General features: G+C 51.7%; 1 protein-coding gene across 2 annotated transcripts; it reads left to right on the top strand.

The window, feature by feature from the left end:
* The first annotated feature begins 36 nt into the window (after window positions 1-36).
* On the top strand, window positions 37-11103 carry KLHDC3 (kelch domain containing 3). Of its 2 annotated transcripts, XM_027601072.1 has the most exons (15): window positions 62-215; window positions 2535-2747; window positions 2925-3101; window positions 3261-3376; window positions 3559-3630; window positions 3760-3973; window positions 4051-4137; window positions 4270-4378; window positions 4552-4625; window positions 8825-8972; window positions 9600-9666; window positions 9741-9845; window positions 10202-10276; window positions 10388-10505; window positions 10949-11103. In XM_027601072.1, exons 2-15 carry the CDS (start codon window positions 2594-2596, stop codon window positions 11083-11085), a joined length of 1653 nt encoding a protein of 550 aa, XP_027456873.1. In that variant the 5' UTR covers window positions 62-215; window positions 2535-2593; the 3' UTR covers window positions 11086-11103. The 2 variants fall into 2 exon arrangements, with proteins under 2 accessions (XP_027456872.1, XP_027456873.1); XM_027601071.1 differs by lacking the exons at window positions 8825-8972; window positions 9600-9666; window positions 9741-9845; ... (1 more) ...; window positions 10388-10505; window positions 10949-11103 and adding exons at window positions 4748-4826; window positions 6112-6739 and having other exon boundaries at window positions 37-215.
* Window positions 11104-13008: the final 1905 nt, after the last annotated feature.

Here is a 13008-nt window from a genome sequence, read left to right as displayed (position 1 = left end):
GCCCCTCACGACTCTCCGGAAACCCGTGGACTACAAGTCCCGGTAGGCTTCGGGTACGTAGCTCTGACTGCACGTGCGCACACGGCTGCCCGCCGGAAGGACCGAGCCTGGCTGTGTTTATCTCGTTGGGGACCGAGGTGTCGGTTGGCGCGCAACGGGTTCTAGACTGCAGGCAGCGCGAGGACCCGCGGCCCCGCCCCGGCCCGGCCTGGCAGGTAGCCCGGGATGGGTTAAGGGACAAGGAAAATAGGAGCGGCTGGGGTCGCCCATACCTGGCTCTGGAGTCGTGGGGGAGGGGCCTGAGAGTGATGAGGTGGGGGTGGGGAGGGAACTAGGGGGATGATGGGAAAGGAGAGTGTTAATGGGGAAAGAAGGGCTGGGGGAGGATGGTGAGGAAACGGGTGGTGGAGACCTGGTGCCTGGCGGAGGCACTGAAGGGAATTGGAAGGAAGACTGGGCTATGAGGAGAAGGGGAAGCTGAGGATGATGGAAGAAGGGGGGGGAGGGTCTAGTATTGTGGGGGAGGGGAGGTTGGGATGACTGGAAGAAGACTGGGATAGCGTCATGTAGAGTGAGGACTATCCCTGGCCGAAAGGGGTCAGTGAATATTAGCTTTTTCTCCCTTAGTGGAAGAGGGAGAATGGAGGGCTGTTGGGGTGGAGCTTGGTATGGTGGGAGAAGGAAAAAGGAGAAAACTGCAAAGCTCTCAGGAGATCAAGAAGGGCCAGAAATGGGGAGTGAACATTGCAAGAGACCAGGGAGGGGGGTATGTACATGAAGGGGATGGAAGAAGCTTGAGAATGCAGCAATGATGAAGGATCCAGGAGACCCAGAGATAAGCGGGGACCCTGAGACAGTGGGGGCTTTTCTCCATGAGTTTGAGTTGTCCTTGTGAAAAAGCTACGATTCTGTCCACCTTTGGATGGAATTGCTTCTCTCTTCCCCTGTGAATTCTTTACTTTACCTTGACATAGTTGAAGGGGGGGAGTAGAAGCTATGAGGGAAAATGAAAGACTCGAATTCCTAAACCCTTCAACCTCCTATCTCCCCGCAAGCCCAGATCCAAGATCTGTTGGATTGAGGACAGGAATAATGAAGTGAGAGTGGCTTCCTGCTGGGGCTATTTCAGGTTTGGCAGGCTGGCTATTTAAAGCATGGGATGGGGAGTTGAGGGAGGTTGAAGGGGGAGGGGGGTGGCGAGCCAGCTGAAAGCCATGTCTCTCTCTTTCGAGGGGCCTCCCTTACTTGCTTTTTCTGTGTCTGAGGTTCTGTCAGACTCTTCCCTCTGCGAGGGCTTCTTGAACAGGGAGCAGATGATCCACTCAAACCCAGCAGGTGCCTGCCAGCGAAGGCAATACCAGTTGTCTGACAGAGCCTTCGAATGTACCCATTATCTCTAGGTTGGCAGGTCATGCCTGGGTCTATTTATTATCCTGCCCAAGGGTGTTTTTTGTTTGTTTGTTGCCTTTTTTTTTTTTTTTTTAAGATTTATGAGAGAGAGAGAGAGTGTGAGCATGAGTGGAGGGGCAGAGGGAGAGGGAGAAACAGACCCCCGATGAGTGGAGAGCCCGCTCTCTATCCCAGGACCCCGAGATCATGACCTGAGCCAAAGGCAGATGCTTAACTGACTGAGCCACCCAGGCGCCCCTCCTTTCTCTTTTCTAATGCACCCCTACCCCATCCCCATTTCAGGGATCCAAGTGGGAAAAGAGCTGCTAAAATAGCTTGTTTATTTTTACAATAGCAGGGTTGGGGAAGTAGTAGGAGGGGAAAACCCCTCCTCTTCACTCCCACCCCCTCAGTCCCCGGCAGACACATACCTTTTTGGCTTGAGTTCCTAGTCTTGGCAGGATACCAGGCACAGCTGTCAAAGGAACTCTGAGTGCCTGTGAGGGGCCCTGGATGACCCTGATGACAACAGCTCAGCTTGACAGGAGCTGCCTATGAGGGGCTAACCATCCATGGATGTCCCTGCTGTGAATCAATCCCACCCTGTCCTGGATAGGGGGACTGTTTCACTCTAAAGGTCTAAAAGCTTTTCTGCTTTGCCAGCTTTCAATGGACCGATTGGGGTTGGCTGGGCTATTAATAGTCCTGAGTATTTTGAGATCCCTTTCCCCACCTTAAAGAGCAGAGATTCTTAGAGAGGTGGCAGTAAGCGGAGCAGAGCCCGAGAGACAAGAGAATGCACTGCCTTAGGAAGGAGGATGGGGGATGGGGGAGCGGGGGAGCACTTGGAGCTTGTGCCAGGCCAGGGACACGATGGGGCCTCCATGAGTAAATGAGGATGACCATGCCGAGCACTTGATCAGCAAATTCAGAGCTGTCAGTCAGGTCGGAGCGGCCCCACCCTTCACTGTTGGAGAACACGGGGCCAGGGCAAGCTCCCTGACCTCTGCCTCTCCCCTGGGCCACGGCCAGCCACCTGAACTTTGGAGGGGTGGTGTGGGAGGGCCACCAGGGTGACACTTGGAGTCACAGTGAGCCAGACAAAGGCCTTGCCTGAGGAGCCTGTGGCCCTAACTTGTGTGCAGGTAGCAGAGGCAGCAGGCCGTGCCGGGGGGGCATGTTGCTGTAACCAGTGACCCAGGGGATGTTACGGTGGACAGTGCACCTGGAGGGCGGGCCCCGCAGGGTGAACCATGCTGCAGTGGCTGTTGGGCACCGGGTATACTCCTTCGGGGGTTACTGCTCTGGTGAAGACTATGAAACACTGCGTCAGATTGATGTGCACATTTTCAATGCAGGTAAGCTAATGCTGGGACCATCCCTGGGTACCCACATCAGGGAGGGGAACGGGTAGCTGAATGAGGTTTGGCGGTGGTCCCCGTGGCCAGAGGGGATGGGGGAATGAATATCTGGTTTGGGAAAAGGTGAACAGCCTGGAGGGAGCTTTCCAGGGCTGAGCAGATCTGTGCCCACAGTGTCCTTGCGTTGGACAAAGCTGCCCCCAGTGAGGCCTTCCATCCGTGGTCAGGCTCCTGTAGTGCCCTACATGCGGTATGGACACTCAACCGTGCTCATCGACGACATGGTCTTCCTTTGGGGCGGGCGGAATGACACCGAAGGAGCCTGCAATGTGCTTTATGCCTTTGATGTCAGTGAGTATGGGTCTCAGAGAGGCTGTATTCTGCCAAATGATGCCTCAGGGAAGTGGGGGGGGAAAGGTGTGGGCTGAGGCGGCTGGGAATAGGGCACCCCAGAGTCGAGGAGGGGGCGTCAGAGGTTGCTTACCTGGCCCATCCGCTTCTCTCTTTCAGATACTCATAAGTGGTCCACACCCCGAGTGTCAGGAACAGTTCCTGGAGCCCGGGACGGACATTCAGCTTGTGTCCTGGGCAAGACCATGTACATTTTCGGGGGCTATGAGCAGCTGGTATGTCTGGGAGGAAAGTAGAGGTTTAGGGTGGGCATGAGAAAGAGAAAGGGAAATTGAGGGTCGTGGAATGGGAGGCTTTGCCTTGTTTGTAGGTTTTGAGGGGACAGGTGGAGGGTCAGAGAGTGACCACTGACCCCATCTTTTATTCCTTTCTTCACTTCCTTTCTCTTCCCACTCAGGCGGACTGCTTTTCCAATGACATTCACAAGCTGGATACCAGCACCATGACATGGACCCTTATCTGTACAAAGGTCTGCTCTTTATAATTTCTCCCAGATCCTTACCCTCAGTTGAAAAAATCATAGGAAGCTCAGTGAGAGCAGATCCCCTCCTAGCCACCGTGTTGACCCCCTCCCTCTCGTCTCTCTGCTTCTGCCCAGGGCAACCCTGCACGCTGGAGGGACTTCCACTCGGCCACAATGCTGGGCAGTCACATGTATGTCTTTGGGGGCCGTGCCGACCGCTTTGGGCCATTCCATTCCAACAACGAGATTTACTGCAACCGCATCCGTGTCTTTGACACCAGGACTGAAGCCTGGCTGGACTGTCCCCCCACTCCGGTGCTACCGGAGGGCCGCCGGAGCCACTCAGCCTGTGAGTGTCTGTCTGTCCCTGTGGGGCCCCCCTTTCTGCACGTTGTCCTCCCACCCCACGTTGCTCTCTCCTTCCAGTTGGCTACAATGGGGAGCTGTACGTCTTCGGTGGCTATAACGCAAGGCTGAACCGGCACTTCCATGACCTCTGGAAGTTTAACCCTGGTACAGAGCACTGCCTTTAGGGGGAAAACAAGGAGCGATTGATGGGGGAGGGAAAAAAATGCTAAGAGGGTGGGGGTGGAGAGGATATCTGGACTGGGCAGATATTAAATCTCCATATACACTTCTCTTCAGTGTCCTTTACCTGGAAGAAGATTGAACCGAAGGGGAAGGGGCCATGTCCCCGCCGGCGCCAGTGCTGCTGTATTGTTGGTGACAAGATTGTTCTCTTTGGGGGTACCAGGTTAGGAGGAGAGCGGGGAGGCCTCAAGGAAGGGCCCAGGTCTGTAACTGCATGGGAGTTTTGGCCATGCGTTGAGTCCTTTCTCTCTCAAATGCCAAATGGGAGGCATTTGAGCAAGAGGGTCTCATGGGTAGTCTTTCCTCTTTCCTTCATCTCTTTTTTGATTTCTACAGTCCATCTCCTGAGGAAGGTCTGGGAGATGAATTTGACCTCATAGATCATTCTGACTTACACATTTTGGACTTTAGTAAGTACACGTATTCCCAGAGTGCTGCTGCCACAGGGTCCCTGGCTTTGGGTGGTGACATTCAGGACTGGACCCTTTCCTTGCCTCTGACCATCTCCCTCTCCGTGACTTCTCCTTTAAAGGCCCTAGTCTGAAGACTCTGTGTAAACTGGCCGTGATTCAGTATAACCTGGACCAGTCCTGTTTGCCCCATGACATCAGGTACAGTGAGTGGTTGGAGAGCAGGGCTTGGTTGAGGGTGAGTGGGCAGCACAGGCATGATCTGATGAGCCTGGTCTCAGTATAGAGGGGACAGAGGTTTTTGTTCTGCTGGAGATGTAGTGTACTTGTGGAAAGTGAGAGGGAAGGAGATTCAATTCTGCCCCAGTTATCAGTGGGTAAATTATATGGGGGGAAAAAAAATCTGGTGTTTCAAACCAAGCTCAGAAGCATCATTTTTTTTTTTTAAATAAGAGACTCTTTTTTAAAAAGAATATTTTATTTATTTATTTATTTGAGAGAGAGAATGAGATGGAGCATGAGAGGGGGGAGGGTCCGAGGGAGAAGCAGACTCCCTGCTCAGCAGGTAGCCCGATGGGGGACTCAATCCTGGGACTCCAGGATCATGACCTGAGCCAAAGGCAGTCGCTTAACCAACTGAGCTACCCAGGCACCCTAGAAGCATCACTTCTTGAGTCCCAAGCCTATTCAGTTGTTTTTAGCATGCTGAGAAAGTTTGATTAAATTTTCAAAGAAAGTTAGCTGCGAAGTACCAACAAGTTTAGGAATCTTTGGATCATATTAGTTCCAGAATTAAGGGAGGTCCTTCCTAGCTACTTCCTTTGAATTCCATTCTTAGGTCCAAATCAAGCACCAAAAGTTATTTGGTGTACAATTGTGTTTTCCTAGGTCATTCTGGACACTTCCCTCTCCTTGTATCAGTTCAGTTTAACTCTTACTTGCTGAGAGGGTGTGTGTTCAGCATCTGGTGACAGTGTACAAGGCATAAGGAGGTACTTGGTAAATCTTTGTAGAATGATAGAATTGTCAAAGAGAGGGGGAAAAGGATTTAATTTTTATGTGGTGGGAGGGGCAGGGAAGGCTTCTGGAAGCCTAGGAGAGCTGAGTCAGGCCCTTTAAAGGGATAGGAGTGGAGAGCAAAAACAGGCATTCCTGGTTGGATCTGAGCAGAGGATGAAAGGTAGGTTGGGAAGTTTACTGAGCTGTACACAGATGATTTTTTCCAGGTGTTGGGCACAAGCACACATAAACATAGACAGGAAGTCTACATGAGCTTGCAGGTGGAGGAGTGGGTGATACTGGATTTGGTGGTGGGTGGGGCCTGATTGTAGGGCCCTAAGGAAGGAGGTGGCTGTGGGTGGTTGAGCTCTCAGATGTTGAAGGGACTGGTGTGTTCGTAGCTTTGAGCAATTCTGGCCTTGGGGGTGGAGGCTACCCCCCATCTCATGCGTTGAGTCCTTTCTGCCTGTCATTGTTGGCCTTCCAGGTGGGAGCTGAATGCCATGACCACCAACAGCAATATCAGTCGCCCCATTGTCTCCTCCCATGGGTAGGAGAAAGTTGCTGCCGCCTCCCTTTCCTGAGCCTGCTATTCTCTTCACTGCCCCTTCCCATCCCTCACCTGCCTGCCCCTTTGGACCCTGGACTCGGTATACCTCTGCGTGGAGTTGTTGGACTAGAGGTGTTTCCTGTGCTGTGAACTCAGTGGGGAGCTGTAGGGGGGAGGGCGAGATCCCTCCCCCCCCCCTCGGGCCGAGGGCCCCTTCCCCTTGGTGCTCTGTCCCATACACCTCCTTCCAACTGCTCCTGGGCCTCTGCTCTGCCCCAGGCCAGCCAGGCTCTGCTGGGAAGCAAAGGAAATGGGGAGAAGGGAGAAGCAAGCAGTGTCTGAGCCTCAGGAGCTTCCCCCCCAACCCTTGTTTCCACCCCCTCCCCTGCTTGAGCCATGAGCATCGATTGGGAGCTGAGAGGAGTTGCAGCTGTTGCCATGAAACCTGCTTCTCCCTGACCTGGGGAGGCGAGGACCAGCAGATAATCCCACCCTTCCCTGAGCTGTTGCTGTTCCCTGGCACTCCCAGCCAGCTCAGATTTTATAAAAATGAATTAAAAAGCTCCAAACGTGTGATCTGTTTTTGTGGAATACGATGGGGGTGGATGGCAGAAGCTGTGCAGAGGGGCAAGATGCTGAGGTTCTGGCCTCTCCGCCAGGAGCAAAAGGAAACCAAAACCCACCAAGGCCCGGCCCTAGTTTCTCTTGAGCGCGGAGTCCAGCGCCATGCGACAAAAAGGTGGCGACATTACCTCGAGTGGGTGCCCGCCAGCGCGCGGGCCCGGCCTTTTCAACGACCGAGTTGCGCAGACGCGGCCTCCGGGTGAGGCCGGAAGAGGCGGGGCGAGAACCGCTAGGGCGGAAGTAGTGACTTTCGGTCCCGCGGCGTCCCACGAGCCGATGCCGAGAGAGAGTTCCCGCGCCGCGGCGGCCGCCGGGTCTCCCCGCGGGACCCGGAGCGGCGGAGAGGACGCCGGGGGCCTGCGGCAGGGTGAGGGCCCGGTGCCGGGCAGAGGCGCGTGGGGGGCGGGGAGAAGGGCAGGTGGCGGCGCAGTCACCGTGAGACTGACAAGTTCTCTGAAAAGGCCGCCGACGCATTGGACAGTGAGGGGGCGCTTCCTGGGTTAGGAGATCCTTGGGCAGTTTCTGAAAAGGAGGATGAGGGTTTTCCGCAGGGAGAAAACGCGTGTGTAAAAGTACAATCAGGAGAGGCATGGGTTGCTGGGAAAGGGTTAGTAGGTCAGGGTTCACCAATTTCAGAAACATTTGTTGAACATCTACCGTGTGCAGGCTGTTCCAAATGCCGTTCTAAGCTGCTCTAGTTACAGCGGTGAATAAAGCAATCAAAAACTCCTGTTTTCGGGGCGCCTGGCTGGCTCATTGGCCAGAGCATGATCTCGGAGTTGTCAGTTCAAGCTCCGCACTGGGTGTAGAGATTACTTAAAATCTTAAAAGAAATCCTGTTCACATACCTTTCAGAAAGGGTGAGCAAAAAAAAAAGTAAAAAAAGGCAACAGAGCATGGGATTGTGTGTTTTTTAAGGGTGAATTCTATGACATGTGAATTATATCTCAGTTTTTCAAAAAGTTTATAAGGGCTATGGAGAGAAAGCAAGGGAGGGGTTGCAATTTTAAGTAGTCAGAGAAGACCTCACAGAGAAGGTGACATTTGAGCAACAGTTTGAAGGAGCTGAGGGAGCAAGCACTAAATATATCTGGAGAAAGTTTCCAAGCAGAGGCAATATCAAATACAAAGGAACCGAGGCAGGAACATAGACCTTTTTGCTCAGGAACTGCTGGGAGACCAGTTGACTGGAGAGGACTGGGAAGGACATGAGATTAGAGATCACATGGGGTCTTTCAAAGCATTGTAAGGCCTGTAGCTTTTACTCTGATCAAGAGGAAGCCATTGAGGAGTTTTGAGTTCTGGAGTGATGTGATCTGAAGCATATATATGTGGAAAAGAGATGGGAGTGATGAGATTAGCTTTGCAGTTTATTTTCTTAATGATTTTATTTATTTATTTGACAGAGAGAGACACAGTGAGAGAGGGAACACAAGCAGGGGGAGTGGGAGAGGGAGAAGCAGTCCTCCCTGCCAAGCAGGGAGCCCGATGCGGGGCATGATCCCAGGATCCTGGGATCATGACCTGAGCCGAAGGCAGACGCTCAACGACTGAGCCACCCAGGTGCCCCTCAGCTTTCCATTTTAGATGCCTCTGTCAAACCTGAAGTGGGAAGCCTAGCTTTGGGAGGAGACAGAGATTGGGAGACCAGGTAGCAGGCTAGAGCACTGGGTACGGTGAGAGGTGCTGAGAGTATGAAGCAGAGCACTGACAGTGGTCATTGAGCAAGGGAACCGTGCCCTGTGGGGAAGCCTGTGGAGACATGATTCAAAAGAGAAGATGACTGTGGCTTGGCCCACCTCCAGCCTTGCAGTCCTTCGCCAGGTGAGGCCCCAGGTGGCTGGAGTGGTTGGGAAGTTAGGTGTCAGTGTAGCACCATTATGACCTGTGCTGCCTGGGGCCTGTAGTGATTGGTCTGATGGGGGTATTGGAAAGGGTCAGTTACCTAAGGAATGAGGGTGGGATGAGGTCTTTAAAGCACTGGGAGATGCTTTGCTGAGTTGTGTCCCCACCCCTCTCTCCACAGACACATCTAACATGTCATTTGAAGAGCTGTTGGAATTGCAGAGCCAAGTGGAGACTAAGACATACAAACAGTTGGCAGCTGGAAACAGTTCTAAGAAGGAAGGTTCTAGACCACGTGTCCAAAATGCATGTGCTGCGGATAAGCACAGGTGAGGAGCAGGGCCTGCTCCAGGAACTGGAGAATACCTGGGACCTTGGGTAGGTGTCTGAATTCTTAGGTGGGAGGCCTTTGATCATGTTTGGAGACCCTGGGGCGCCTCTGTGGCTTGGTAGAGCATGTGACTCTTGAGCTCAGCGTTGTGAATTCGAGCCCCACATTGGGTGTAGAGATTACTTAAAAATAAAATCTAAGGGGGTGTCTGGGTGGCTCAGTTGGTTAAGCATCTGCCTTCGGCTCAGGTCATGATTCCAGTTCCCTGGGATCGAGTCCCACACTGGGCTCTCTGCTTGGCGGGGAGCCTGCTTCTCCCTCTCCCCCACTTGGGCTCTCTCTCTCACTCTCTCAAATACATAAATAAAATCTAGGGCACCTGGGTGGTTCAGTCAGTTAAATGCCCAACTCTTGATTTTGGCCCAGGTCATGATCTCTGGGATGTAAGATCGAGCCCTGCATCAGGCTCTCACACTGGGTGTAGAGCCTGCTTAAGATCTTCTCCCTCTCCTCTAGCTCTCCCCCCTGCTCATGCACATTCTCTCTCTGTCTCTCTCAAAAATTAAAAAAATAAAATCTTAAAAAAGACTGGAGACCCTAGACATGTTTTTTAATTTCTCCGTAGGCCTCTGGAAATGTCAGCCAAGGTCCGGGTGCCATTTTTGCGTCAAGTTGTCCCCATCAGTAAGAAGGTGAGGAGGAGGCAGGAAGAAGTGTCTCAGGGGATCCGGAACAGTCCTTTTATACTCTCTCATTCTCTCCAAAGGTAGCCCGGGACCCCCGCTTTGATGATCTGTCAGGGGAATACAGTCCTGAGGTGTTTGACAAAACGTATGAGTTCCTGAATGACATCCGAGCCAAAGAGAAAGAGGTTTGGAACATGAGACTGGCTCATGGGGATTCCGAGGGGTGGGAAACTAGGGTACAGGTTAGTCAGAGGGGGACAGGGAGTATGGTGGGGGGCAGATTTATTTCTCCTTGACTGATTTAACTCTCCCTAATTTGCTTCCTGTGTTCAAATCCTGGCTCATTAGTTGACTAGCTGTGTGACCATTGGCAGGTTCCTTAACTTCGCTGTTTTCTAATCACAAAAAGAGGTAATAATAATGCATATCTCAGAGTGTTATTTGCATTAACATGTGTGAACCTCTTAGAATAATGCTTGGCACAGAATTACAGTTAAAATGTACAGACCGCTAACCATCATACTCATTTTGCACTGTGGAGCTGGTGAAAAAGCAGTTGAAGAAGCACCGTTCGGGGCAGGAGCATGAGAAACTGCACCAGCTGCTTCAGAGGATGGTGAGTGGGTCAGAACTGCAGGTGGGTGGTGGGAACAGTTCAAGGCAGTCAGGAGGTGATTCCCAGTCCCTCCTGCCCACCCATCTCACCCACCTCCTCTTGGCTTCTCAGGAGCAGCAAGAAATGGCACAGCAGGAACGCAGGCGGCAACAGGAGCTGCGCCTGGCCCTGAAGCAGGAGCAGAGGGCTCGGGCCCAGCAGGGCCATCGGCCATACTTCCTGAAGAAATGTGAGTGGGGCACAGCTGTCTCAGGCTGCTTACAGGGACGGGCTTGGGTGGCCATGGAGGCAGCATGCTGTGTTGGGGGTCCATGAGCTCCCTGAGGGAGGCAAGAAGGCTGGATGCCATGGGAAGGTGGAGGAAAGTAGAAATGGTAGGGAGGAGTTATTTGTAACTATTCTCCTATCCCTAAGTATAGATTACGAGCAAGGAGTGTTGCTTTTATCTCTCTCCTGCCTCCCCTCCATATGCTGCGCCGGGCACATAGAAGGAGCTCACACTTGGTGTAATAGAGAAAGCAGGGGATCATAGAAAAAGTCCACGTGCTGCACTTGCCAGTGAACTCCAACCAAGTCATGTATCCCAGCGTAGTGGTTGAGAGGTACAGACCTGGGGAAAGGGAAGCGTGCCTCCTCCTTTGCTTACCAGCCTTCTTTCTCCCTGTCCTCTAGCTGAGCAGCGCCAGTTGGTCCTAGCTGAGAAGTTCAAGGAGCTAAAACGCAGCAAGAAGCTAGAGAGCTTTTTGAGTCGAAAGAGGCGCCGAAATGCAGGCAAGGACCGGAGACATCTCCCCTTGAGCAAAGAGTAAGGAACTGTCCTGAGCTCTGCCACTGCCCCAGTGAGAAATGGATCTGTGGGGACAGACCTGGGCTTGGCCTGTTCCGGTTCTTCTCCATTCAAAGGCAAGGATCATAGCTGCCCTTGAGCTAGATTGGCTCAAAGACGACTGGAGGGCTCTTGGACTGCCCCAGCATTGGAGAAGAAGAGCAGCTCAATCTTGTGCTATGCCACACTTCTTCCGCTTGGGTCTGGTTCATCATGTCCTCATGGCCTCCCATCCTTGCTTTAGACCAGTGATTGTGGTATAGAAGAGAAAGGGCCAGTGAGTGGTCTTAAGGCTTGTGAAGGCCATGAAGTCCATGCATGGCTCCTTGGGCTGGGACTTTATGTAAGAGCCAATTTATAAACATTCCTGTCATTCTTTTTTTTCTGCTTTTTTGGTGGGCTTTGTGAGTGGCCTAGAACTACTGTTTCAGTGGGGCCACTTGTGGGGGCTGGCAGCAAACATAAGGCTCCCACAAAGAAGGAAGTCAGATCAGAGACTCCTCCTACTTAAACCTCAAAGAAGACACAGTCATTGAAAGAATGAACCACTCCCACAACTCACCTACTTAGCTTTGGTTTTGGATACAGGGGGGTAGGGGGTGAGGACAAAAAGTTTCCCCCGAGGGGCGCCTGGGTGGCTCAGTCGGTTAAGTGTCTGCCTTCGGTGCAGGTCATGATCCCAGGGTCCTGGGATCGAGCCCCACATTGGGCTCCCTGCTCAGCGGGAGGCCTGCTTCTCCCTCTCCCACTCCCCCTGCTTGTGTTCCCTCTCTCGCTGTGTCTCTGTCAAATAAATAGATAAAATCTTAAAAAAAAAAAAAGTTTCCCCCGTAATGTGTCAACACAGCTGGCTCTATTTAATACTATTTGGGTCTAGAGTTCGGATTACCTGTGTAGACTGGAAAATCCTCAAGCTAATAATTCAGTTTGAAGTGGTCTCAGGTTGGTAGTGCTCCCAGGCACCTGGCAGAAGCAAACGTAATCTTCTCTTGAGGTTTGTACTTTAAACCCAAGCCTCAGGGCGCCTGGGTGGCTCACAGTTGGTTGAGCGACTGCCTTCGGCTTGGGTTGTGATCTGGAGTCCCGGGATCGAGTCCCGCATCGGGCTGCCTGCTCAGCGAGGAACCTGCTTCTCCCTCTGGCCCTCCCCCCTCTCATGTGCACTCTCTCTCTCATTCTCACTCTCTCAAATAAATCTTTAAAGAAAAATAAATAAATCCAAGCCTCAGGGAATTCCTTCAGATAAAATTTGAAGGAATGTGTGCTTTTGGTGAAAATACAAAGCACACAATGAAAGAAATCACCATGAGTAAGAGTCATTAGGAACAATAGACAACAGAATCAGACCAGCAAAGACATGTTAGAAATATAAGATACAAAATGGGTGCTTGGGTGACTCAGTAGGTTAAACGTCGGACTCTTGATTTTGGCTCAGGTCATGATCTCAGGGTCGTGGGATCGAGCCCTGTGTCTTGGTCCTCATTCAGCAGGGAGTCTGCTGGAGAATCTCTGCCTCTCCCTCTGCCCCTTCCTCTCTCTCTTTCTCTATAAAATAAGTAAATTTTAAAAAATTACAAAATATAAAATACCTTATATTTAAAGAAAAAGTATGAAGAAAATATCTAAAAGGACCAAATTGGTTTGATAAAAAAGTAAAGCTTTTAGACATTAACAATACACTATTTGAAGTTAGAAACGTCATGGTTAAACAACAGATTTGACATACCTAAAAAGAACGTACTACAAGTAGATCTGAAGGTACACAGGTGCAGCACAGGAATGCAGAGGTACGGAAGCTAAGGAAGAGGTTCAAAAACATGGAGAATACAAAACATGGAAGATAGATTGACGTGATACATAGAATCAAAGTTCCAGAGGAGAGAATATTTTAAAGAGGCTGGGTATT

The sequence above is a fragment of the Zalophus californianus genome, chromosome 7 (assembly GCF_009762305.2).
Source record: "Zalophus californianus isolate mZalCal1 chromosome 7, mZalCal1.pri.v2, whole genome shotgun sequence".
In the NCBI taxonomy this organism is placed as follows: domain Eukaryota; kingdom Metazoa; phylum Chordata; class Mammalia; order Carnivora; family Otariidae; genus Zalophus; species Zalophus californianus.
The sequence above is the reverse complement of the archived record's forward strand: the minus strand, read 5'-3'. Positions and strand labels throughout refer to the sequence as shown.